This window comes from Pezoporus flaviventris, unplaced genomic scaffold (assembly GCF_033815535.1).
Source record: "Pezoporus flaviventris isolate CSIRO_AGI_PZ_B2104156 unplaced genomic scaffold, CSIRO_AGI_Pfla_v1 ptg000002l, whole genome shotgun sequence".
Taxonomy (NCBI): Eukaryota; Metazoa; Chordata; class Aves; order Psittaciformes; family Psittacidae; genus Pezoporus; species Pezoporus flaviventris.
This window is the reverse complement of record NW_026892550.1, coordinates 44169253-44195567: the sequence shown is the minus strand read 5'-3', so window position 1 is coordinate 44195567 and position 26315 is coordinate 44169253. Positions and strand designations below refer to the sequence as shown.

The window sequence follows — 26315 nt, the reverse complement described above, 5'->3', positions numbered from 1 at the left end:
GTTACCTGTTTTTTTTTCCCTAGTTTTGGAGAATTTAGGTGCTCAAAACCAGACACCACAGAGGAAGCACTAGAGTGAGAAAGACCACTCCCTTTCCCGCCCACTCTCAAGCGCAACTCAGCCACTGCAGGGAGCAAAATCTCATCCCCTCCCTTTTCATGATTCCCAGCCCCGCAGGCCAACGGGATTTTGGGATTTTCCCGAGATGCTGTCTGCATTTTTTCCCACGGTGGGGGTCAAATCCCGCTTTCCATCCCCGCAAACTTCTCTCCCCAGCATCCCCTCGGGCTGAACTTCACTTGGCACGCTCGTGCAGGATGAGTGAATGCTCTAGTTCCCCGTATCTTCCAGCTGGGTCCAGAACAAGCGTGGTGTGGAGTGTTGGGGAGGGAGCATGTGCGCCCGTTGGCTGTGCCCCTGCAAGGGGCGTGGGACCCCATAGGGTCCGTGCGGGGCTGCTGGGGTAGCTGGGTGCCCGCACCCTCCGATGGGGTTGGTACCCTCGGGGGATGCCCCGGGTGAGAGCTGTCCGCTGGTGCTCCTTCCGGAGGGGCGGGGCGGGGAGGGGAGGGGAGGGGAGGGCTCGCTTTGTGCCTGGGGGACACGAGTGTGCTGAGAGCGGTGCCGCCCGCCCGGGCCGGGCCCACTCCGTGCCCCGAGGGGGCGGGACGGCGGCGGGACGGGGAGGAGCGGCCGTTGCCCCCGACCCACGCGGGGCCCCGCTTGCCACTCGCCCGGTGGCGGCCGTGGCCGGGCGTAGCGAGGAGCGGAGCCGGGGCGAGCTCCTCCGCCGCCACGGGAGGCTGGTGAAAGGTGAGCAAGGCAGCGCCGCGCCGGGGTGGGTACCGGGCCACCGCCTCCCGGGACAAAGCCGGGCTGGGAGGGACTCCGCCGCTGCCGCTTGGCGGAGTATGCGGGCGGAGGGCGGCGAGGGAGGGTGAAGCCGAGCTGAGGCGCGCACCGGTCGCGACCGGCACAGCCGCCCGCCCCGGGAGTCCCGCTGGGCCCTGCCCGGTAAACTTTTCCCAGTCCTAGTGGACGCCCGGGGCCGTCCGGCAGCCAGAGCTGCTTGAGCTGGGCGTTTGGCGTGGGGGTTTGTTTTTTTTCTCGCCGGAGCATCCTTGTGCTGCAGCCAGCATCTCTACCTTAGGTAGCAGGTAGCCTTTGTATGAGCCCCTCGCCGGTGTCCCGGAGCACGGGGGTGTCTCAGACCCAGCTCCTGGCTTTCGGCGCCTGCCGGGGGGGCCGAGCCGGTGTTCCCGGGCGGCGGCGTGCTGGCTGCCCCTCCGGTGTGAGGACACCGCGCCGCCTGCCCCGGCGTCTGGGCAGCGAGAGACAACGGCTGGCTTAGCTGCAGAAAGGGAACTCCCGGTCTTTAAAAGGCAGTTGGCAGCGCCGATTATTAAACCAGAAGTGAAGAGTTCTTTTTTTTATGGCTCGGGTCCCTGCTTTCCTCCCTTTGATTTTTCTTTTTTGGGGGGGCTGGCTCAGGACACTTGTTCAGCTTTGGGGGATGCCGGACACTCCCTGATAGATCTGAGAGGAAACAAAGAATATTTTTTTTTAAAGGTGCTTTATCTGTAAATAATGTCGTTGAAGGTGCTGGGGTATGACCAAGACTGATTTGCTGCCCTTTGGTTCATTTGGACTCTGAAGTCCATGGTAAAACCTGTCTGAAACAGCCTCTTCCCTAAAAAGAAAGAGGCATGTGCCAGTCTGATTTGTGAATCCCATTCATATCCCTCTTTCTTCTGCTCTTTCATGAAACGGATTCTAATTTATCAGCCTGCCAGACAGAACTACTCTGCAGGCAGTAATGTGGTAGCGGATCAAAGCCTCTCTTCCCAAAGGTGGCATCTGAATTCAGATGATGCTTGTGGGGCAGTGGCTCTCCCACCAAGACAGAATACTCTTACAAGTATCCTTTTTTTTCGCCATGCGATAAGGTGACTGTTGGAGAGGCTGGCCAGGGCATCTCCGAGCCCAGAGGCAAGAGGCTTCATTTAAGTGTAGGTTGGTTTAGAGGTGCAAAGGTGTCTGTGGCTACGGTGGTGTTGCAGGTGGTATACCTGCAGGGAGGAAGTGCTGAAGGAGCAGGCTGGTAAATTTTACTCTTGTGTCATCAGGACTGGGGTGTAAAAGTGCCTGTTTGCTTGGAGACCCTCGAGGAAGGACTCTCAGTTTGCATGGGGGTCAGCTGGCTGGGAGATGATGACCTGAAGTTGGTTAGGGGGAGAAGAGCTCTGGAGCCAGGTAGGGAAATTGTGTGCCCTGACACCTATAGCAGCTGCTGCAATTTCCCTCATCTAGTTGCATTTTCCTATGTTCCCTAATCCATGGAGCTTTGTGGGAGTCCTCGTCTGAAGTATCTCCAAAGTTATTAGCTCCAGGTAGCTACTGGCAAGTGCAATCAGACCTGGCCATGTGGGGAGGGGGTGCACAGGAATGCAGGAATGTCTTGTTCCTGGGGCATTTCCTCCTGGGGAAGGAAGATGGGAAGGGATCCTCGTCTGTAAGTAATCCAAGAGCAAAACGTTTCTCCTCTTGCAGACAATGAATCGTTTCAGCGAGCTGACACTGTTATTTGTGGCTCCTGGCAAACCAGATAAGAGCTTTCTGCCAGGCACTTGCTCAAATCAGTGCCAGCCCCAGCCTTGCTGATTGCCTTTCTCCGTTGCACTGGGTGGGAGAGAAGCCTTTGTGTCTCACAGCAGTAATCACAGTGGTGCTTCTGGGTGAAGGAAGGTTGTTGCCTGTCCCCTTGGTTACACAGTCGCTGATTCTGGTCCTTGTATCTCCAATCTTTTTTATTTTCCAGAGGGAGGATGTCACTTTGGAGACAGGAATTTTTCCTGCCTGGCTTTGCTTCGTGGGGCTGTGAACAGCTATTTCCAAGACCTCTTTCCTTTACCCTTGATCTAAACCTTGCACGAGGCTGGTTATGCATGCTCATTAAACAGGGAATTAAATCACATAGGAATGCTGCTTGCTTGATGTCTTCTCTATTACAGAGCTCTGCTTAGAAGTTGAGGCTTTTTAAGTGATTGTGTGGGCTTTAGCTAAGTTGTGAGAAAAGCCTTGTAAACAATAAGCCTTTGTGTAAGGCAGAGTAAGTGTAATTATCACCTGTCTTACTCAAAATCTTCCCATTTGGGGGCATAACCAAACTAATCAGACAGTGTTGTACTTTTTCAGGTAACTAAGTGATCCTTAAGAGTGGCTCTGGGAAGCAAATGCAAAATGAGCGGCGGAGGACAGTGCAGAAGACGCAGAGGGCTCTCGGTCTGACCCACGAGGATTTGAAGATGTCTGCGTGCAGTGACTTTGTGGAACACGTTTGGAAGCCCGGCTCCTGCAAAAACTGCTTCAACCCAAAGAGTTCCCATTGGCCGCAAACACCCCCAGATGTGGGAGCTTGTGCCGTGCTCCTGAATGGAGTTAGGACCAAGCCTGAGAGCCCCACATTGGAAGACGAAGGTGTAAACACTTCTCCTTTCTCAAAGCCAACGATTGCCGTGAAGCCAACTATGATAAACTCGGATGTTTCTGACTCGTGGGTGGATGTGAATATGAATGCAGATCTGTCACAGGTAATGATTAATCCAGTCAAACATGACTTCCCTGTACTTACCTCCCCTCAGGAGTGCTAGGAATATCTGTTTAAACCATTTCCTTCCCTTTGTTTTTAATTCTGGTCTTGACTCAGGTCTTTAAAGACATATATTGGCTTGTCAAAGTACCTTTGGCTGAAGCTGAATGAGCTGTTACTCACGAAGCATGTGCAAAGGAGCTTAAATATGTGTTGTTTTTTAGGTACTTCCGGATTGTAAATGAGGATGTAGGTTAAAGTTATTTTCCTGGGGAGATGTACTGGAAAGAAGCCCTGTCTGATTGCAGACAGTGCTAACTAGATCTATGGTCCTCACGGGTGAGGAAGAAAGTGCCCTACCTTCCTAGCCCAGCTCTTTGGGGTCCCAAGCTCTGCCAGAGCAGTAGTGCCCTCTGGGTATAGCACTGCTGCCAACCCCAGTGCTTTGAGTTGCAATCCAGATGGGTGGTTCATATCCCTGACCACTTGATAACAGCACTGCCCGGTGAAACAGGGGCTGCGTCACCCTGCCCGTCATGTAGGTGTACTCTGTCTCCCACCTTTGCCCCAGAGGAGTATCAGAACTCACAGCTCTCTTCTTAGCCTCCCACTGGTCAACCTTGCTTTCTTTCTGGGGGTACAGGGCACATGAGCACAGGCTGCCATCACTGGTGGGGTTCGATCTGTGTGTGCAGAGTTGTCACCAGGCTGAGTGTCGTGCTATGGGAGAGGGCTCTGCCACCCTGGTATGGGGGGTTATTTTGCAGGCACAAATCAGGCACTCTGCCTTGCCCAACTCCTCCCTTGGCAAGCAGGATAGATCTCCCTCAAACTTGTTTTCTGGTGGCCTTTCAGTACCTTAATTTCGATAATTAATGCATAATAATTAATTCCAGTACCTCAAGGGAGACTACAAGAAATCTGGAGAAGGACTTTGTACAAAGGGAATGTAGTGATAGTTCAAGGGGTAATGGCTTCAAGCTCAAAGAGGGTAGATTTAGATTAGATATAATGAAGAGGTTCTTTACTTATGAGGGTGCTGAGGCACTGGCACAGGTTGCCCAGAGAAGTTGTGGATGCCCCATCCCTTGCAGTTTTCAAGGCAAGGTTGGATGGGGCTTGGAGCAGCTTCGTCTGGTGAAGTGTGTCCCTGCCCGTATCAAGGGAGTTGGAACTTGATGATCTTTAAGGTCCCTTCCAACCCAACTGATTCTATAATTCTATGAAATGAAGAGATTTTGGATATATTTCCCCACCTGCTTCACAGTCCTTGGTGCTGAGCGTAGCCAAGTTGCTATCCCAGGATAACCTGTGATAGTCTGTGTCTGTGCTCTGGAGTGGAACTCCAGAACAGCAGTGTGAAATGAAATGAAAATAAGCAGAGAGAGGTGCAAATATTCCTTCCCTCTGATTTTTTTTTTTTTTTTTCCCCTAATTGCACAGTGATTCACAGGGAGGATGACAGGTTGGACATGTTTCTGGCACAGAACCCATAGAAAGAGAAAGGAGAGTGCCTTATTTCAGTGCACTGCCATTGATGGTAATGCAACGACTGCAAATGGTCCAGGAAATAGGACAAGTGTAGGTTAAGTAGAAAAGGTTGGCAGTAGTTATTGGTGAGCACAGAGCAAAACAGATGATGAATGCCAGAGAACTTTTTTGCAGAGCTGCGCTGTTTATTATTATTATTATTTTTATATTAATTTCTCTTCCATTTTGCCTATGCACATCCTGACAGTGCACTTGTCTCTTTGGCCCATGCAGGTCAGCTGGGGCATGGTTTCTGGCAAACAGCTCCTTCTGAAATCAGGAGATGCACAGCGGGTCTGCCTTGACAGTTTTGGCAATGGAGGTGTGAGAAAGCCCTTCCTTCACAACCCGCCCAGCGACTGCTTGTCTTGCTGTCCTCCTAGCTACTCCATGGTGGGCTTGCGCAGCTTGGAGAGTCACGTGGAGAGAAATGTCTCCATCCACAGCCTGGTGCTTGTGGGTGAAGTGGGCAAGCAGGAAGACAGAGCCAAAGACAAGTTTGCCCTGCCGCATCATGCCCCCTGCCCTAGTCTGTCTGCCTTGAGGGACAGAAGCAGCACAAACCCCAACAGAAACCCTTCTTCCCAAGCCACAGAAGGAGCAGCGCTCCCCTTGGAGGGTGACTGTGGTCACCTCTCCTCCAGCTTTGAGAGTGAGGGGGGCGAGTACTGTTCAATCACGGAGTGCCACGGAGAGCACCCTGTCTCACGGGAGCCACGCTGCTCGGAGGTGAAGGGCACCCGGTGTGAGAAGGATGGCTCTGCTCCATGCAGATGGAGACAGCGGGATGCTCCCGAGATTCCCAGGCCAAGTGGCCGGGCGGTCAAGTTCAGTGACGAGGAGTGCAGAGCTGTGAATGTGGCCTTCTGCATCACGAAAAACCAGGGTGATCATCTCCCCTATGCCCTGTGTTCAGAGAGGAAAAAGCTGGCTTTCCATGCTGAGCCTGCTGCCCTCCCTGAGAGCACAGGGAGCAGCAACACAGCTGCCTTTGCTTTGTCCCCAGAGGATGAGGACTCGCCTCTCCCTGGAGAGGCCTCTGTCACCAAAGGCCCCTGGCCTGAGGGTTCAAGCGCCCCTCAGCAGGCTCTGGTTGAGCCGCAGCGTCCTTGCCTTGCTGAGCCAGCCCGCAGTGATCCCATCTATGCCGAGAGCACCAAGAGGAAGAAGGTGCTGCTGAACGCTAGTGGAGGACAGGCAAAAGCAGAGAAGCTGGCCCGCAGCACTGGCAAGGAGCAAGCTGATGGGATGTGGAGGGATGGCAGCTGGGCTTTAGGTGGTGAGAAGGAATACCAGGACTCCACTGGCCAGGTGGCAGCCAAGATAACTGTAATGACAGCGCACACTGAGGATGATCACAAGACAATATTCCTCAGCAGCCCTGACTCAGCAGTGGGAGTTCAGTGGCCATGTATCAGCCCCACTTCCCACCCTGATTTTGGGACTTCATCGCCTGCCATTGAGCACGGAGAGATTTTTCAAGCATCTGGAAGTGAAAACAGCACCAGATTTCATCTGGCAGCTCCTGCCAAGGTTTCAGTTGCTGAGAGCCCAGCCATTCCCCCAAAGATGTCCCGAAATGGCCAGCTGGGCAGCGATGGGAACCGTGTGCCCCCGGTAAGGCTTGGTGATGACAATAGCCATGAGGGAGCTGGTGTTCAGCTGCTGCCAAGGAGCTATACGGATACAGGCACCTTTGGGGCATCCCCTTCTCTGTGCACACATGTCAATGGGGTCTCTGTGGAGGAGTCCAGCAGAGCCCTGGCAGGCTCATCCTATGACAGGAGGCAGAAATACTTCACCCCAACATGGACCAAGCAGTGCCGGATAGAGGAGGAGGAGGAGGAGCAAGAGGAGGAAGAGCAGGAGCTCTCAACCCACCCATGGACAGTGGGAGCTGAGAATGGAAGAGCTGGAGCTGACCTTGTGGATGATGGCCCGATGCTGGAGCATCAGGCTAGGATCAGCAAATCATCATCTTTCTCCTTTGATTTCCCTAAGGACAAGAGCAATGGAGTGGAGTTTGCACCACCACCACCACCACCGCCGCCGAAAAAGCAGTCCAGGTACAGCTCTGTGAGTGTGTGCGTGCTGATCTATTAACCACTTGCAATAGGGATGTTTGCTGCAAGGATTCATTTTCCAGGAGATGCTTCCCATTCTTTTTTGTCTTCCTTTTCTGTTCAAAGGTGGGCTTTCAGGAGGGTGGGAGGTGACTGCGCGGCTGGAAAACTGTTTACCATTTTACTCCAAAAAGCTGTCAGATCTTTGCAAGTCCCAGTTTGAATGCTGTATGCATTTGCAAAAGCCCTTCAGGGCTGCAACGTGCAGCCTTAGGTCCCAATATTCAAATGAGAACAAGGTCTGCACTCAGGATGGCTGGTGTTTCTGAGGTCAGCTTCATTCTGTCTCGGCACAATTCCTTCTCATCGAATAGGGTAGAAAATCTGGGGTTGTGAGCAGCTACTGTAGGTAGAACAGGGCAACTTCTCTTGGTGCTAATAGCTCTGAAATCTTAATTTTCAGTTTGGCTCTAATGTCTTCTGGCTTTCCAGGTTAACTCTTGAAGATGCAGTTTCCCAGGGAGGGCTCCTTGCCTGCAAGCAGGTAACTGGAGCTTGCCCCACATGCACTCACAGTGTGTGGGAGCTGCTTGGCTTCAGGCAGCCTTCCCCTCCCAGCTCTCCTGAAGTGAGGTTTGCACGCAGGGCCACCGCGGGCCCTAGAAAACAAACGTGAATGAGGGAGAGCTGTCCATCTGGGAAGGAAGTAGCTCTGTGAAGCAACTGAAAACCCAGGCTTCCGATACTTTGTGTTCATTCAGTGTCTGCAGCTGTGTGTGTCACCAAAAAAAAGGGGGGAAAAAAGGAAAAGAAAATCGGCAAAGAAAAATTTATTTCCTTTCCATGTAACTAATGGACTAGGTTGTCTGTGCATGCTGGGGAGGGACACGTCTCACATTCTGTGGTGTCCTGTATTTGCTTTATTGTGTGTTTCCAGTTTCATCGTCTGACTGTGCCTTGCACAACAGATGTGACTTCAGCTCCTTGATGTAGAAGTTCACAGAAGAAGGGATGGATGCTCGGAGGAGAGCACCCATGTCAATGAGTCACGAGTGCACTCAACACTTGCTCTTGGAGTCCATGGTCAAGCTTATGCGTAGGCCTCCATGACCTCCAGGTTCAGACTGTGGTTGAGTTGGCCCATCCTATGTTTGTTCTCATACTGAATTGTCAGTGTTTTAAAGGTTAGCTAGCCCAGGGAACTAGTGTTTTCAGTTGACCAAGTGGTGAACAAATTAGGTTCCTCAAGGAAAGGGAAAAGATGAATGAGAGGTTTTAGTTCTCCTTGATGCTGGGCTTCCTGCTGTGATGCTGCATGTCTGCTAGAGTCAGAGGAAAGAAAAAGTCCACAAGCAACTGAGTACACAGATGAGCTTTGTTGCCTTTAAAAGCAAAGACAGCAGTAAGACGTGCTTCGTTTCGATCCTGTGAACTTTCTTCCATGGCTGCTGCCACTTGTCCCTTATCAGCCTGTGGCTTCGGGTAGTATTTGTCACATGAGGTGTTGCAGTGACCTAGCAGAGATGAGATGATGCTGTTGAGGAGCAGTCATTTAGGAAATGCCTAGTTGCCTGGAGAAAGTCCTCTAGAACTTCATTCTTTCTTCTGCAGAGCAGAGGTCATTGGGTAGGCCAGAAAGGTGGTGGCACTCAAACTCAGCAATATATTTCCCAGCAGCATCTTCCACTTGCAGTGCTGAGACCTCCTTCCACTCACAGAGGAAAGAAAGCCCTCTCTGGACTGGGGGAAAAGATGCTTCCCTGGCAGAGCTTGGAGTTTCCTTTCTGCTTTCATGAGGGCTGGGAATGGAGGCAAGGGGCTCCTTGATACGTCAGGGTGTCCCCTTGGCTGGGTGACTTGGACCAGCTGTGCTCCAAAGCAGGGGCATGCCCTGCTGTTGTCTTCCATAAGGAGTTATGACAGTCTGTCCTGAGGGGTGTGGAGCATTTTCTTCTCTTTGGAGGGGCTGTTTCATGCTCCTGGTGTGATCAGGCTGTGCCAACTGTAATGCTGCTTCTGAGTCATGCTGAAAGCATCTGTCTGCTAGAAAGCCTGTGTGAAAATGGGCAGGGAAGCTAAGGTCAGGGAACAAGTGGTATCGATGGTCAGGATCAGGATCCCTGGCATAAACCCTGCCAGGTGGTTCAGGTAGGTGATGGCATTGTTACCCCTTGTGGCTGCAGGCCATGTGTTGTGCTGCATGTATTTGCCTCCTAAACACCTTAATAGCTGCAGCTGAGCCGTGGGGCACCTTACTTAAAGAGCATAGCCCTCCCTCCGGCTACCAAACCCCTGCACCGCCAGCCTGAGCAGCAGTTTCATCGGATGGCAGGTTTCACAAGCTGTGAAAAGCCAGCTGGTTGCTTTGTTTGTTTGCTTTGAGGGTGCTCTTGTTTTCATCTCAAGTGTGGCTTCTTTGAGCATGTCGATGCAGGAACCAGGGTGTTGTTACCTGCGTGTGATGGTGGGAGGGATGGCTACATGCACAACTGCTTAAAATCACCATAGCAGGATTGTGTTACCCTGGACAGCCATTCCTTGTAGCTTTGGGTCATGACATGGCTCTGATGTGGTGCTGGGAGAACATCTCCTCTGGTCCTCTTGGGCTGCAGCTAAATGCCTTAAGAAGGGAGGAGGTCGATAACTCTGAGACATATCCATACTCTCCTAGGCTGGGGCAGTCTGAGGGTATGTCCTTGCCTGTAATGGAAGAATTACCAATACTACTGTTATGCTTATGCAGTCTTTGACACAGACAGAGCACCTCAGCACAGCTTGAAAGGCTCCTTTTAGGTGTGGATGGAGATGAAGCCAGTGTAGACCTGGTTGTGACACAGTCCTGGGGCTTGGGACTTGGGACGCAGGGAAGTCATGTAACCATCCTTTTTCTTCTAGATCTCAAGGTGCAGCAAAGTATTTGATTGCATGCTGGAAAATGAAGCCTGCCTGATTGACTTTCCTAATTAAACTTAATTGCTTATTTTAAAGAAAAGGTGCATGTGTGTTCAAGCTAGTTTCAAAGCAGAGAAGGAAAAAGCAAGTCTGTATATTTTGTTTTGTTCACCTTTTGTTTTGTTCACAATTAAAAGGAAAAAAGTTTTAAGAGGGTAAATTCCTGCCAGGCACTGAGGAAACCCTGATTTTGAAGTAAGCTTCTCTTAGGATGGCAGAAGGAATGATTCTAGGGATTTTGAAAATTGGCACAAAAAATGAAAGTAATGAATTTGTGCCTGTTTCATCCTATGTAAAGCTACTGTGGACCTCTTGCAGCTGTTTCTTCATACAATCCTTTTTTCCTGCTTGTTTGAAAGATTATAGATATTTAAGATTTGTGTGGTCTGAAATGGAATGGAAAGTGAGCCTCATTACAAGAGATTGGAAGGGGAAGATGGTGGCTGGTCTTCTTCCAAAAGCTGGGAAGATAGTTGGCTAAGGAAAGGGCTCACCAAGGGAACTGGGATCCCCAGGACTTGCATGTGCAATGATGATATAAAGATTCTTCGTTGTGAAATGCTCTAGCGTGGCCTTCAATTTCTTGGCATGAGGAATGAATCTCTGCCGAAATTTATGTTTCTCTTATGCAGAGGGTCAGGCTAAATGATCCTCACAGTTCCTTCTAGCCTGCAAAGCCTTGATGGTAAAATATTTCATGTGCCTCGAAGGAAGGAAACAGCGATGCTGTTTTGCATCTCACACTGTTGGCTCTTGAGCTGTTTTTATCATAATTAATGCCAGCTTCCAAAGGCAGCGCCACAGATAGCTCCTGAAATATGCTGAATGTGCTTGCTTGGGGTAACAAAGGTGTACAGCACAGCACATCCCAACACCTGCCGTCACTGAAAACACAAATGAGCGTGAGCTATGCCAAGACTGCATGTTACGGTGCTGCTGCTGCCACTGCTGCTTTTTGCCAGAAGGATCACAACAAGAGCATTACAAAAAAACAACCAAGTTGGGAATTGGATCACCAGGAAAAGAGGCAGGTTTGTTCCTTGCTGGGGAGGTGGTGCTGGCTGGTGGGACTGTGCTGTGTGTTATTTGCCAGGAATCGGTTTGTGACAGAGCACCTGAGATGGAATATTCCCTATTCCTTACCATTCCTGAAGCAGCCATTTCTCTTTTGGAGCTCAGTGTCAGAATTTAACCTCTAACTAAAGCAGACTGGCTACATAGAGCTGCTGTGGCAATTACAGATGCAATCGGAAGTCATCCGTGTCCCAAGCTCTGACCCTCCTGTCCATGACAGTAGATGACAGCAGGGACTTGTCTTGTCTAGGACAAGCCAGATTTATTACTTTAAAAATAGTAAATAATAATATTAATAAATAAGAAATTGAGTGGAGTCTATTTAAATACATAAATAAGCAATTAAAGAAAATAAAGAAGGGAGGATATGGCTCAAGAAGAAGAGAGAATCACACTCCAGGACAGGGAGGGAATATACCTTTAGGATTCCCCGTGTTGCTTTTTTTGCCCAAAACTAATTGGGAATTTCTCACGCTGCTTCTGCCAGTGGATATCTTTTTAAAGGTTGTGATTTATCAGCCCATCTTTTGGGAGAGTTTGTTTCTTTTACATGAATGTCATTTGCTTTTCTGTGTGGTTCCTATTCTTACCACTTAAAAAAGCAGAGCTGGAAATGAGATGGTTTGTCCTCTTCACCACATTGGAGCATGCAGAGATTTAATTTTTGACCCATCTACTGTCTTAATTCTGCACCTTATCTGAATTTTCCATTGCACCTCCAGACTGAAAACCCTTGTTTCAATTTAACCTGCACTACATAAAACCTTTTTGGTACAGGGAGGAGCCGCACAGTCCTCTGGACAGAGCTAGGAGAGTTTCAAAATCCTGCCTTTCCCTCACCTCGATTTTTGGTTTCTAAACATTTGCCAGCGGGTAGCATAAGGATAAGTACTAATCCAAGCCCCAAATGTTGTAAGCTGCTGTATGCAGGTTTTTAACTGCCCTGTGCATCTGTGAGAAGATGCTGGAAGAAACAGCAGCGGAGGGAGGAGAAAGATGTAATTATTAACATTTCATGTTGGACAAGCATATGGTACAACGGTGCTTCCTCTTGTGTAATAATTATGTCCAGCCATGTGTTGTATTCGATGCTGTAATGCAGTCTGGCTTTTTTTTCTGCCCGCATTTATTTGCGGAAGGGTGTCCTGTTCACATTGTCACCAGGCCTCTCCTGGACCGTGGTTTGGTTTGTGGTGATGTGTGGGTGGTTCCCTGCTCTCCTCTGCTTCCTTCCCCTGTTGCATGACTTAAAAGCTCAGCATCTCTGTTATCTGTTCAGGTCCTCCCATCTGTGCTGAGGAGGAGTGACCCTTCCTGCTGGCACAGCAGGCACAGAAACCCCTGTGATGGGGCTGTAGAGCTGGTGCTCCTTGTGATCAGGTCTGTGAGCAAGGGAGAGATGCTTTCCGACATCCTCCACTGCTGCCAACAGGCTGTGTGTGTGTGATGGCTGCTGAAATGGAGCAAGGGGGAGCATTCTCCACTCAAGACCTCCCTGTCCCTTGCCCTTTTGGAAGGTAACCAAATCTCCATGTCAAATCTCAGGCAGGAAATTCAAGCCAAAGGTATGCCTGGAGTCTGAGGGATCCCTGGGGTGGTACCCCAAGGCACATGTGTCTGCTGCAGTTAGGAGAGTCGTGCTTTGGTGCCCCTATCCATTCTCTCTCTCTGAGAAGTGCAAGGTGTGCAGTCAGCAGTGCTGGAGTCCCACAGCAGCATCAGGTAGAACCCCAATCTGTTAGGAAATGTGAGATTAAACACATGGCTACTGCTTGAACATGAATTGTGGGAAAGGCAAAGCACTCCCTGGCGAGAGAGGCAATGTGGGGCACGGCAAATGATCCGGGTCCCTCTGCAACGTTACAAAACTCCACACGGGTGGGTTTTTGTTTGGTTGGGGTATGTTTTGTTTTTTTTGTTTTCTTTGTTTTTTTTCAAGACCACTGTTTTCCACCTTTCTTAATTTTTAGGCAGCACTGTGGGAATCATGTGGAAAGCCAGCTGGATGGAATTGTTTAGGATGAGAAAACTGGGGAATAGTGAACGGGAAGGGTTGCCTGAATTTGCCAGCATATTGCATAGAGGATGTTGAGTAATTGTAGTGTATTTAAAGCCATCAGAGTAATTTTGAGAGCTGGAAATCCTGTCTTTTTTGGTAACTAGGTTGGGAGAGCTGACTCTTGTGACCTGTTTTTTATGCACTGGCACATGAAGGAGGCTCTGGTGCCACTTTTGAAGGTGCCATTTACATTTAAAGTGCTGAGATTGGGTTTTTTTAAATGGAGGTAGATTAAGCACTGCTACATCTCTCTGAAGGGGAGTGGAGCCCATGGATGTTAGCAAGCTACAGTGGGGACAATCCCAATGATTCGTTCAGGTTTAAGATGGGTTGATGCTCTTTATTTCCAATCTTCTCTGGTGAAAAGAGCAAGAGAGGATCATAGCCACCTCTGCCCTTGTAGTCACGCATGGTGGAAGGAACGCTGGTAAAGCAGAGGAGGTTTGGGTTGGCTGTAAATCAGGATCTCGCAGGCTGTCACAGTGATGGGCTGTTCTGCTTTGGGGTGGAATTTTACTGAACTGGGAGAGTTTGACCCCATCGAGTGTTTTCAGTAATTCTTTGGTATAGTGGCCGGTATTTCAATCTGTGGAGGCTGCAGCCCAGGCTTCAGGCAGCCCGTAGGAAAAGAGGGAGATGTAAAGCAGCGCTATTTCCAGGCGGCATTAGCAGGCCGACTGTAACATCTGAAACAAGAGCAGGATGTCGTTTAAGTGGCAAACAATTTCTATTTCGGTGTGCCTATTCAGGAACTGCAGTTTACATAAGTCACGGCGGCGCGGAGAGGAAACGGGGCTCTCTGTGCATCCAACTTCACTGCGGCGCTGAGCTCAGCAGAGGCAGCAGCCAGCATGGTTCTGGCAGGCACTGCGTTGCGCCCAGGTTGCTTGGAGGAATAGGTGTGGCTGTGCGGTGGACCTTGGACCCCGCCGAGCAAAGTCCCATCTCTCTCTGAGTGCGGGAATGGTAAGGCAGATCTGTGCATTTGTGTTTAAGTGATGGGAAGGAAACAGAAATGCACCACCTTTTCGGGGGGGGGGGGTGGGGTGGGGTGGGGAAGGAGCGGAGTGTGTTAGAAAACCTCTTATGGAGACCAACACTGGTGCAAAATCTTCTTTTCTTATGGGTTCAATTGCTTTCTTGGTTCTTGCCAGGTAGAGAGTGCATCCGCACAGGTGTTCACCCATGTGCTTTTTACCCCCAAATTACTAAAAGTTTAATGTCTGAGAAAGTTATGGGATAAACATCTATCTTTATATATATATATATATGTGGATATTTATATGTATATATAAAATTGAAGACCAGTTGGTTGCTTTCAACAGCACCAATCATAACAGAGCTAAACCCCTCAGCGTGTGTGTCTCACTTTCCCTCTGTCTCTATTTTCCAACTGTCACTTGTGTGGCGCATTGCAAAGTTCTGTAAATCATCCCCAGGAGGTTTGAGTGGTAGATTCATCACTGGTGCAAGACCAGTGTCTCTGCCGAGTTCTACCTGAGGTGGTTTTTACAGCTTTGCTTTCATCACCGCCTGAATATTTTTAGGCTGAGGCTGCTCAGGCAAATGAGGAAGTCTGGCAGAAGTTTCTTCCGGGCTTCTCATGCACTCTGCTCTCCATGTGGTGGTGTGGACATGAGAGTAAGTGCTTTGTCTGGATGGGGAACGAAATGGTTTTCAGTCTTCAAATAGAAGTCGCTCGTGGCATCTGCCGTGCTTGGGGGTTGTGGAAGAGGAGGGATCCCGTGAACGTGAACAGGGTGCCACAAGAAAATGGCCTTGCGCGTCTTTTGTTTGTCTTTCTCAACAGCCATTCAGCCTCCTGATTAGAAAACGCTGGATACCTTCCCGCAGGACAGCTGATGGAAGTCCTTTTTCTTTTCTTACGAGTCTGCCACTAACCTTTTTACATTCTTAATCAACAACGTGTTGAATTCTATCAGCAGATTGGCAGTTCTACTGAAAAAACGTGGACCGATAGCATTCATTTGCTGCATGATAGAGTCTGAACTGTACCAAGCTGGGAGGAGTCTTGGTGCTCTGATGTGCTGCCTGGTTTCAACAGTTTCTGTTGTTTTCCAAGGAGGGAAAAATGAAGAAAATGCAGGGGAAATTCTTTATCTTAGTAAAAAGTCCTGCTTGCCTACAACTGATCACCTGAACTGTGACCTGGCAGGTTATGAGCCCAGTTTATGGTTTGTTTATTTATTATTTAAATAGAAGTGGCATGGAAAACTGTAGCTCTTGCATTAAAAGCTGCATGGTAGGTTGTGAGTTTGGCAGACATTTGTTTTCTCCAAAGGCACTTCTCCTTTTCAGGGGATTAGTTGTTACTGTGATGCACTGAGGAGACAACAGCTGCTGGGGATGGACCTTTCTTCCACTTAAGTCTCCACCATGGAGGAACTGGGTTCTGACACCCAGCATCAATCTGCCCTTCTGTAAAGGGATGAAGGAGAAGGGAGATGTGATGTCACTTCTTCCTTTGAGAACTTTACTGAAGGCAAACACTGGTGGGTCCCCACTTCCCTGTGATGGTAGCCAAGATGGAATGTGGTCCAAGACCCCACAGGTGCTAGGTAAAGAAGTCACACACTGGGGCTGGATGCTGTTGGCTCAGCATGCTCTCTCTGCTCAAGTACTGGTTTGTCGTGGGGGGTGGCATAGGGGCTGCAAGCCTATAACCTGCTCAGTGTCAGGGAGATGTGATCCCTGGGTGCCAGAGAAAGAAGAAAAGTGCACAGGAATGAGCTGCTGTGGTGTGGTACAAGGCTGCACAGTGTGTGCATGGATGTGCAGAGACCAAGGCTATTCTCAGCTTGAGTCTTCATGTACAGGTGCGTGCAGGGTATCTTTTGCCATCTGTCTTCTGACTCTTCTTTTTCACTCTCTCTAGGCATGCTCTGAAAATGAACTCAAATAACGCTGAGTTGGAGAGGGTCAGCAACAGCTCTGCTGAAAGCCTCAGCCCACCATTCAGGAGCGTCCACGTCAGCTTCACAGCTGGCTCCAGTGACAGCCTCGATTCAGACACACAGACTGGCAGTGATGGCAGTAAGTGACCGTTGGGAGAGGTGGCATTGGACCTGAGGAAGGAGTTACCTCCATTCCGAGGCCCACTGCTGGGGCAGCATCCTCAAAGCAGAGATCGCGAGGATCCAGTCACCTAGTTCACTCAGCAACCCTTCACCTTTCCACTTCTACCCTTCTGCCTCTTAATGCATTTAAGATGAATGTGACAGTCAGGCCAACATCATGGGCTTTTCCCTCTTTCATTTAGCAAGTGCCAAATTATTCATCCTGTAGCTCTCCTCTTCTCTGGATAAAACCTCTATTTGAAAGCAGTTGTCGTTATCCTGCTCGTGCTTCATACATTGCACAGGTCACAGGTAGCCCTACCGTAGAATGTCCTTTGTAGATTTGAGGAGTACCAGGAGGAGTCTTGTGTGAGAGGTGATCTCTCCCTCTCATTGTGTTGCCAGTTATTTCTTGAAGGGGAAAAATCTGCCTGCACTCGTTTAACTGAGATTAAAATATACTTACTATGAAGTCACTTTTTTCATCAGTGCGTAACTTAGACATGCACTAACGTGTTCAGCAGCTCAGAAAATATTCCCTTTGCAAAAGCAACCTTCGTGTAGTGGAAGTTCTGCCTTTCCAAGAGCAACAATGCACAGCAATAAAATTAAGAGCCAGGGCTCTGGAAACTCCATTTTTCCACCGCTAACTTGGAGCCTGAGAGTAAAACTGTGCCAGGAAATTGTACCGGGGAAGAAAAACTCGCATGTGTTGGATCTTTACTTGCTGGGCACAGAAGCAATTTGCTGTCCAAAGTGATACTGGACAAGAAAATGTCTCTGCCTCCACTAAGAGGAGCAACTGTTTCAGCTCATCTTGGGAAAGTTGAGTTTTTAAGTGAATAACCCAAACGCAGTTTTTCTTGCTGATGCAAGCAAGAAGCTGTGCAGTCAGTCAGTGAGGTGAGCTCCAATTAATTGCCTGTGCTGTCAGATGGTAAAATATAAAGGCGGGGGGGGGAGTTTTTAAGCCCTTGACAGGCAGAAGGACTCTATGCTGAAGGTCCAGAGCAATGGTAGGAAAGTTGTGAAAGGTTTTTATTAGTTACCCTGTGCTTGGGGCAGGGCCCAGCACCACGTGAATAAAGGTAAGAGCAGTTTAGCATTTGCTGGCCAGGCATGTGGACCACTTGCCAAAGTTTCCAGTGCTGACGTTTGTTCCGTAAGACTCTGTCAAGTAAATCTTGATTCAGCTGCATGTCCTGGCAGAGATGCCTTTGTTGAGTTGCTCTTGGGCTGCACACTGAAGAATTTCTCTTGGCTCTATCCTCTGTCAAAGCCCCTGGGACTGGAAGTGGCAAGAGATGCCAGGCTGAACGATCCCTGCCTGTGGCTTTTGACAGGGTTTTAATGGAGGGGATCGTTCTCAAGGACCTGGCAGGGTATGATGCAGATGTCTGGCTTTCACTAAAGCTTGGGGCATGTATCTCTGTTGAGCTGTGAGCTCCACAGTTAACTGTGCAGCTACAGAGCAGCTGAAACTGGAGAGCGACTGGGTGTACAATGCAGGCAGACACCTGGAGCAGGCGCTCAACAGGAGGCATATAGCTTAGCACCCAGGAACAAGAGCAAGAGGGACGTGTGCTGATTCACAGCACTTCCCACAGAGCTGTTTCTGAGCATGTTGTCAGAAATGGGGTGCCAAAACTGCCTTGCTTGGGAAACTCATCATCTGCAGAAGGTGAAATTGGTGCTGCTCATTCCTCAGGTGTGTCTCAACACTGCTGCTTAGGATGGGGTGTACTGCAGCAGGAGCATACAGCCAGTCTTAGCAGTGGAGGGGACAAATGAAAACGGATGTCATGCTACCAACTCTGGTGAGGAAGGACCAGGACAGGTCATGGCAGCATCTGTGGTCTCAGGTGGTGAGCAGCTAGCAGGGTCTGCTGCTCTGGCACAGTTGGTATGGCTTTGAGCATGCATGTGATGTGCCAGGACAGACAGGCTGGGAGCTCAGGGATCTGAGCCCCTGCACTTGAAGGAGGTTGTGCATGAGAGCTGGTGAGTCACTAGGGTTGTGATGGAGACAAGTGCCTGCTTCAGACTGACATGAAACTGCCCCAGGACATTCCTGTGGAGCAAGCAGAAAGCTACTGTGAGTAAGGAAGTGCCTGCTGGCATCTGAACCCTCACCAGCAGGATGGCTTGCTGCCACTCTGCAGCTTTGGAAGCTGGGTTCAAAGAAAGCAATAGGTTCCACTATCTGCTGAGCTTCCTTGGAGCAGAATCCCACCATACATCTTCAAAGGTCTACACTTGCATGCAATATGTTAGCAGAGCTCAAGTTTATCAAGAGTCCTGCCTGTCATTCCAGTGGCGTAGAAAATTCCCTGAAATAATTATGTCTCTTCTTTTAATTTCCCCTGCAGACCCCTCCACTTGTTATTCATTCTGTCTCCATGACCTGAAATTATTGCTATTTATTTAAATGTCAAATCATCCATTTTTTCCTTTTCTTTCCCTTTCTTCTGTGACATGTAACTGTATTACCTGTCTCCAGTCTGTCCAGGGTAGGAAAACAGCTGGGATAGCTAGCTGAAATGAGCCAGCTATCCCAGCCCAATCTATGTGCAGATGGCATGTGAAGCTGCTTGGGGTTTAGTGGTGTGTAGTGGGGCCAGGCTGCCCTCTGAGCACAGAGGTCTGGCAATAAGCTTGGGCACAGGCAGTGAGCGGGAGGCCAGATTTTTCTAGGAGGATGGACATTGCCAAAATCCCAAGCCTTGCTCAGTGGCTCTTACCCAGTGTAAGGCAGGGACAGGTTCAATATACTCCTTGGGCTGCTCTGGTACAGCTGGAGGGCTGGAGCTGTGTAGTGTGAGTCACTATCTCCTTATCGTGCTATGGCACTGAAGCACTGGGTGGCAGCTCCCAGGTGAAACATTCAGGCTGTTTAGAGATTGTCCTTGTATCCGGAATGCTTCGTTCTTACCTCCCTGTGGATGACATCACAGCTTAAATATTTACCCTCTACTAGCATTTTACTACTGTGTGCGCAGCTCATAGGGGAAGGGGGGGGGGGGGGGGGGCGGGGAGGGGGAGAGAGAGATGGACACTTGCATCCTGCTTTGCAAACCTGCTGTATTAAACCAGATTAAATCCCTAACCCCTTCAGTGAAGCTTTGCAGTCATGAATAGGTGAGGACTGTGCACTGGGGTTAGATGTAACATGGCTTGCTGCCTTATTCCCAGCCAGGACCCTGGGAGAAGCAGCCTGTGGGGGTGGGTGGGACATGGAGGAGGAATTGTGCTTCCAGCCCACAAGGGACACTCATGGCATCTTCTTGTGTGTCGCTGTCTCCTAGGGCACTCTTCTGAGCTGAACCACTCACCTCCTCCACCTGAGAACCAAGTGTTTCCCCCTGTCCCTTTCCTTCCTGTCTCTGCTGAGGATGGTCCCTCCTCTGCCCCCAGCTGCCCACCCCCTCTGCCCCAGAAGAAGACCGTGAGCAGAACAGTGTCCTCTCCAGATGGCTTTTTTGGAGGACAGGCATCTTCAGGCAGAGCAGCTGATGCTCCCAGCCCCAGGCTGAATGTCAGCCACTCCGAGACCAATGTCTGCCTCCGAGAGGAGCCTCCCTTCATCCACCCAGCCAGCCTGGGGGGCCGCCCCGGCGCCTTCTCCTCTTCTGAGTCCCTGGAGAAAAGCTCCAAAGGAAACAGCTACTGGGGCTCAGCCTCTGGTAAGAGCACCGGGGCTTGTGTCCCCAGCAGAAACCTCCAGTCCCTTTCTTCCTCGCAGCTCAGTGTGTCCAGCCAGGTGTCATCGGGCTCCAGCCTCCAGCTCCACAACCTCCTGAGCAATATTGACAGCAAGGAGGGGGTGTATGCCAAGCTGGGGGCTCTGTACGCCGAGTCCGTGCGCCGCCTGGTTGCCAAGTGTGAGGACTGCTTCATGCGGGAGCAGAAGAACGAGCTGCACTTCAGTGAGAACAACTGGTCCCTCTTCAAGCTGGCATGCAACAAGCCCTGTTGTGACTCAGGGGATGCGATATATTACTGTGCCACCTGCTCCAAGGACCCTTCTACCACCTATGCTGTGAAGGTAAGCCCCAACCCAGGAGGCATCCAGGTATATCTTCATCTTCCACTTGTGAGGATGATGCAAAGAGATGCAGGATCCAAGGCTGCTTGGGGGTCCTCTGAGCTTTGACTGAACCTTTGAGCTTCTTTTTCCCCCTTTCCGGTATATGGATTCGAATGAAAGAGTGGGAAGCAGATTCAGTGGTATATCTTTGAGACGCACCATCAGCACACAGTGGCCTGTTTTCTCTGCTTGTCTTTCTCACAGGTGAAGTTTGGCAAGCAAAAACCCTTTCCAAAACTGATGTTTTCCCCTTGCTGCTTGCAAAGGTTAATTTGGAGTAGTTTTAGTTGTAACAAATGCCATTCAGATGCATATTGCTGCAGAGTAGTAGGGTCTGAAACCCAACCAGTTTCTCTCTAAAAATATCTTTGTGCAAATACTACCTTGTAAACTCAGAGGCATTTGCCTCTGATGACACAAGCTGATGAAAGGCTTTTCAAAAGACAGCATTTTTGTCTCTGCCTGCCTTTTAAGTGGAAGGTTTGACCCAGAAACCATGTGAGTGCTTATATGATCTTGAAACTACAGGCATTAAGATACTACAGATCTCAACTAAACAATGTGAGGCTGACCTAGACGTGCTGTGTAAGGTCAGGTCTGAAATACTTTTCTGTAACTCTGTGAAATCCACGTTTGAAATGGAAACTTGAGGTACAATAGTTCAGCTCTTTGAAACCTGGATAAGTAAGCTTATCCAGCCTGTTCCATGGACATCCCATGGATTTTGGGCTCTTGACCTATGTTACTGTTTGAATACAGAACCTTTCATTTCTATTCTGACTTAACCCTAGGGACATCTCATTGCTGCTTACTCTTCAGGCTGTTTTCAAAACCTAAAGTAATTCCCCAAAAAGCACTGTCAGAGATGCATTAAGCAAAGGGAAAAAAGAAAGAATCTCTGCTGAATCATTTCAACTATTATGAACCCCAAGGGGGATGTTTTAAAACCAGTTCATAGTCTAAAGTAAGTACAGTCAACCCAACGGGGGGGGGGCTGTAAATAACCAGAATGGAGTTAGATGGGATCTTGCACCAATACCCCTAGTCCAGCACTGAAAGCTGCAGCTTCTTTTGTGTGTTACACCTAAATCCATCGTAGCTTTCCCCCTGGAACCTAAGAGTTGTGTGGTCCTTTTCAATCTGCGGTTCCCTGTGGCACACACACCCCCCTTTGCTCTTGCCTGCCATGTTAGGTGGGGTTCAGAGGCTAAGCTCTATGGCTGTGCATGAATTCTTGCCAAGGCAGAAAAAGCACATTTCAGCCTCTTACTTTATGGGACGGCACTCGAGTCCCTGCTTGTGATGTGGGCTTACTCTGCGTTCTTGGTACACTGCAGAGTGCCTTAACAAGGCCAGAACCACTCCAACGGGGTCGTGCTTCGCACCGGCATTAAGTGAAGTTGTGTCTGTGTTTGCACATGTGCATGAGTACGCTCTCTGCAATGTTCCTGTGTGCCACCTTCCTTTTGGTAGCTGAAGTAGAGAAAATTGTGAGCCTTTACAGCTGGGCGATTCCTAACTGCCCCTCCTGGCTTCTGGTATAATTTTCTGACATGAAACTGATCACAGGCCTGTAGTTGAAGTTGGGCTTGAAGACCTCAAAGTGGGCAGAGGATTTGACTCAAGCCAAGGAGCCTGCTGAGCCAGGGTTTGGGCTATGCACAGGCAGACACAGCTGTGTATAAAACAGTTAGAAGGAGACAGAGTTACATGAACTGGCTTTAGAGGAATTAAGCCAAGATACACTCCATGCCTTGGCTTCTTTCTCCCCTTAAGAGATGTGTGACTAAGCCAGCCCCAGGCTCCTCCTTGGAGCTTGTTGCATGGGATATGCCTCTGGTACAGCAAAAGTCACGAAGAATGGCTGGCTGGTGAAGATCGCCCTGTCTTTCTTTGGTTGCAGTTATTCCTCTAGAGACTTACAGGAGTTCCTCCCCTTCTCCTAAGGCTTACACATCTTCCCTATGTGGGGAGGAGCAAGCAGGCTTGTTCCACAGAGGGCTGGAAGGCCTCCTCCTTTGGGGACCTTCTGCACCTTCCTGCACCTCACTGTCCTAATCTGCAGTCTGCCTAGCTCTCCAGAGTTTGTCTTTCCACAAAATAGGCATGCAGCCATGGCAGGGTATTTTTGTTTAGAAAAGCGAGGACAATAAGGATTTGAAATGCCCCATCTCCGCAGTATGGTCTCAGCTGAGCGAATTACCTGCAAATGCCTGGATTGAAACCCTTGCTAGAGGAATACAAAAGCAGCCCGCTTCTCCCGCTCCTCTCTATTCTTGCATTTATTTTAACTCGGAGGCAAAATTGATTTCTTGCCTGATTTTGCACACATGCTGTGACTGGCAGTGGCACGCTCCAGGGTTTGAAACCTTTTATGCTGAGTTTCAGCCTGTTGCTGATTCCTGTGGGTGAGATATAAATACATCGCTAAATAAAAGGGGTGGGGGGGAAGAACCCCATGTATAATAGAAATGCCAGAAGGCCCCATAAGCTAATGGATCCTCCTATAATAAACCTGGGTTTGAGTTTGTTTAGTCTTTAATGCAGTCATAAAGCTAAAATCCGGAACAAAATGAAGATAAAAGTCATGTGGGTTTAGGAGAGTCTAGATTATAAAATGCTTTTATTTTCCTTGAGTTTGCTGCACTCTCACTTATTTCCAAGCCTGTTGTTAGCTTCCACTTTCTCTCTGGTGTTTTTTCCCTCTGCTGATAACTACAGCTTGTTGCTGGTTTCCCTTAGCCATTGATCCAGGGTTTGGGAGTAGTTGCTGATACAAGGAAGCAGATGGTTGAGAAAGATATGAAAGTGGCTCCAGGACCAGAGAAGGGTTAGGTGGGAAGAAAGTGCTGGAGTTCTCTGTCCACCCCTTGCTCCCTCACTTCAAACAGGGCCACCCTTGCAGCCACATCACATTGCATGGGGCCTCATCCAGGTAAATGCTAACCGTGATCTCCTGAGGCAGGAGGAGGAGGCTGCACATCTTCTGCCACAGGCTTTGCTTTACCCTCTGCAGAACGCCATTTGGGTTGCAGGCGGGAATCTGGATGATGTCAAAGCTATGTTGCTGCTGTCAGCAGTGAACAAAATCTCCAGGAGTTACTCATGGGAGGACTACCTTCCTCCTTTCCTGCAAACACCATGTACTGACTGGCAAAGGAAGCATGCCCAGAGATGCAACCCAGACATCTGGTTGCTACGGTTGGGGTGTTGCAGAACAAGAAAGATCCTCAAGCCATGGAATACTTTTAAGTATGAAAGGGCCCAATGTGAACCCCACTTCTAGTTAGTGATGTCTTCCTTAGGAAATCTCAGCTTTGGAACCTATCTCTCAGCTTCTGTTCTCTGCCCTGTCTCTGACACTGACTGATGAGGCTCATCTTTTGGTCTCTCCTCACAGATTTGTAAAACCCAGGAGTCCAAGGTGGCTGCTTCATACTGCAGCCCTGCAGTGCCAGTCCACTTCAACATTCAGCAGGACTGTGGGCATTTTGTGGCCTCTGTCCCCTCCAGCATGCTGCTGGCCTCAGATGCAGGGAAAGGCATGCCTGGGGATAGCCTCCATCCCTCCCGCACTGCCAGCGAGCACGACTGCGTGGTGGTCATTACCCGAGAGGTGCCGAGCCAGACCACTGCCGACTTCGTGAGGGACTCGGTGACGTTGCACCAAGCCAAGCCAGAGCTGTACGAACGTCGTGTTTGCTTCTTGCTCCTCCAGCTCTGCAACGGCCTGGAGCATCTCAAAGAGCACGGCATCATCCATCGTGACCTGTGCCTGGAGAACCTCCTGCTTGTCCCCTGCAAGCCCCCCATGAGCTGCGTGAAAGCCAAAGATGACAAACACTTACCCCGCCTCATCATCAGCAATTTTTTGAAAGCCAAACAGAAGCCAGGAACTGGAGACTCCAAACTGAAGAAGAGTCAGGCCCGGCTGGCCCCGGAGATCGTGTCCGCTTCTCAGTACAAGAAGTTCGATGAATTTCAGACTGGTATTCTCATCTATGAGCTGCTGCACCAGCCCAACCCCTTTGAGGAGAAGGTGCACCTCAGGGAGCAGGAGTACAGCCCTGAGGACCTTCCTGCTCTGCCCAGCCTATCCATCTATTCCCGGGGGCTTCAGCAGCTGGCACACCTTTTACTGGAAGCAGATCCCATCAAGCGTGTGCGGATCACTGAGGCGAAGCGGATGCTGCAGTGTCTGCTTTGGGGGCCGCGGAAAGACCTCACCGAGCAGCCCCTCAGCCACGAGGAAGCCCTCTGCCGCGTGCTTCAGAACTGGGTGGACATGAAGCGTGCCCTGCTCATGATGAAGTTTGCAGAGAGGGCTGTGGACACGGAGCGGAGCATTGAACTGGAGGACTGGCTGTGCTGCCAGTACTTAGCATCTGCTGAGCCCGCCTCCCTCTCACACACACTAAAGCTGCTGCAGCTGCTCTGACCTTGGATGTGGCTCAGAGGCAGCGGAGGGCTCCTGGTTGCCTTGTGCGTAAAGGTACAGAGCCCCTTTGTATGTGAGAGGTTTGAATCTGAGCTGCGAATGCACATCCTGCTCCTGCCCTGCACTCCAGCTGGAGTGCACGAGACCTGTTCAGGACCCTCAGCACCGTTAATCTGTGAGCAGGAAAAACTGGGAACCTACCCCTATTTTGGGGGATTTTTAGATTTTTTTTTTTTGTATGTTAAGTCTGTGGACTAATAAACTCCTGCCTGCGTGTGTGCATGTGCCTAAAGAACCCAGCGTACGGGAGTTGATTTCTGCACCTTTGGCACAGTCCTCTGATCTCTGTTCCACCTGAAGCATCAGAGCCTTTTTGCCTGGGAACAGCACTGCTCTCCAGAGTGGGCAGCAGGGATGAATTTCTGCTGCTTCTCCAGGGGAGCAAGTGTAATTCCTGTAATGCTCCTTTGCAAGGGAGAACCAGGAAGGGCTTTCAAATGGGGTTTGGCATCCATTTTGCTTCTCGCTTTAAAACCAAAAAAATGCTGCTTGTTTCTGTGTATCAGCTGTATTTTCCACTGTGGGCAATTCAATATCAGCTGTCTATTACCTTGTTTGGTTACTAATAGAGCATGGCTTTCCTGTCTAGTGGAACCACTGTGCAGGCTGTTGACTGAAAGGGTGAGACACAGCCCAGGATGGGTCTGTTCATGAGGATGATGCTGTGTGCTGGGAATTACCCCTTGTAAAATTAATGAAATGGAAAATCCCCAATTCACCTCCAAGACCTGGTGGGGGGGGAAGTCAGGGCCAGGTTGCTTTGCTTTCCTCATCCCTCTTGTAATTCACCTGTCCCTTGTGTCTAGCATTTATTTAAGCCCTTTAGCAAGAGATGAGCTGCCATGTGAAAGGCTAGCACCACTGGCCTATAGCCTGGGAGGGTCTTACTGCTGCAGGTGTTGGAACTAGAAATACATAGGGCTGGGTGTGCTGCAAACACACTCCTCCAACAGATGCAATGCAAGAGCAGCTTGATGGAAATGGAGAAGGTGGCCTGGCTCCCTCCAGCCACTTTTCTTCCATCCAGACATGTAGCAGCCACTCAGCTTCGTAAAGTGGCCGTGGTGCTCCTCGGGAAGACTTTACAAAAGGTTGTGAGCTGAAGGTTGTGGGCTGCTTTTACTCTTCAACCCCAACACAAGGCAGAGATGAACGGCCCTGTGCCTGGCACCAGTTCTGCAGCCCTTGGAGAAGGACACGTGAAGAGAGCCGGGCATCAGCTTTGCTGAGACAGGATGGCACTAGCTGAGCTGCTCCCCTCCCAGCTCCAAGCAGGTATAAACTCACAAGTGCTTTCCTGCAGCCTTGAGTCACCTCCAGATTAAGGCTGCTCTCTTGGGGGAATTTTAATTCCCCAGGATTTTTGACACTTCATACGCTTTCTGT

The 26315-nt window shown here is 49.8% G+C and overlaps 1 protein-coding gene across 2 annotated transcripts; it reads left to right on the top strand.

Moving 5' to 3' along the window:
- The first annotated feature begins 701 nt into the window (after window positions 1-701).
- On the top strand, window positions 702-25164 carry PRAG1 (PEAK1 related, kinase-activating pseudokinase 1). 2 transcript variants are annotated; one of them, XM_061476695.1, is made up of 6 exons: window positions 702-806; window positions 3196-3590; window positions 5354-7179; window positions 16164-16321; window positions 19650-20389; window positions 23832-25164. In XM_061476695.1, exons 2-6 carry the CDS (start codon window positions 3234-3236, stop codon window positions 24867-24869), a joined length of 4119 nt encoding a protein of 1372 aa, XP_061332679.1. In that variant the 5' UTR covers window positions 702-806; window positions 3196-3233; the 3' UTR covers window positions 24870-25164. The 2 variants fall into 2 exon arrangements, with proteins under 2 accessions (XP_061332679.1, XP_061332669.1); XM_061476685.1 differs by having other exon boundaries at window positions 5354-7185.
- Window positions 25165-26315: the final 1151 nt, after the last annotated feature.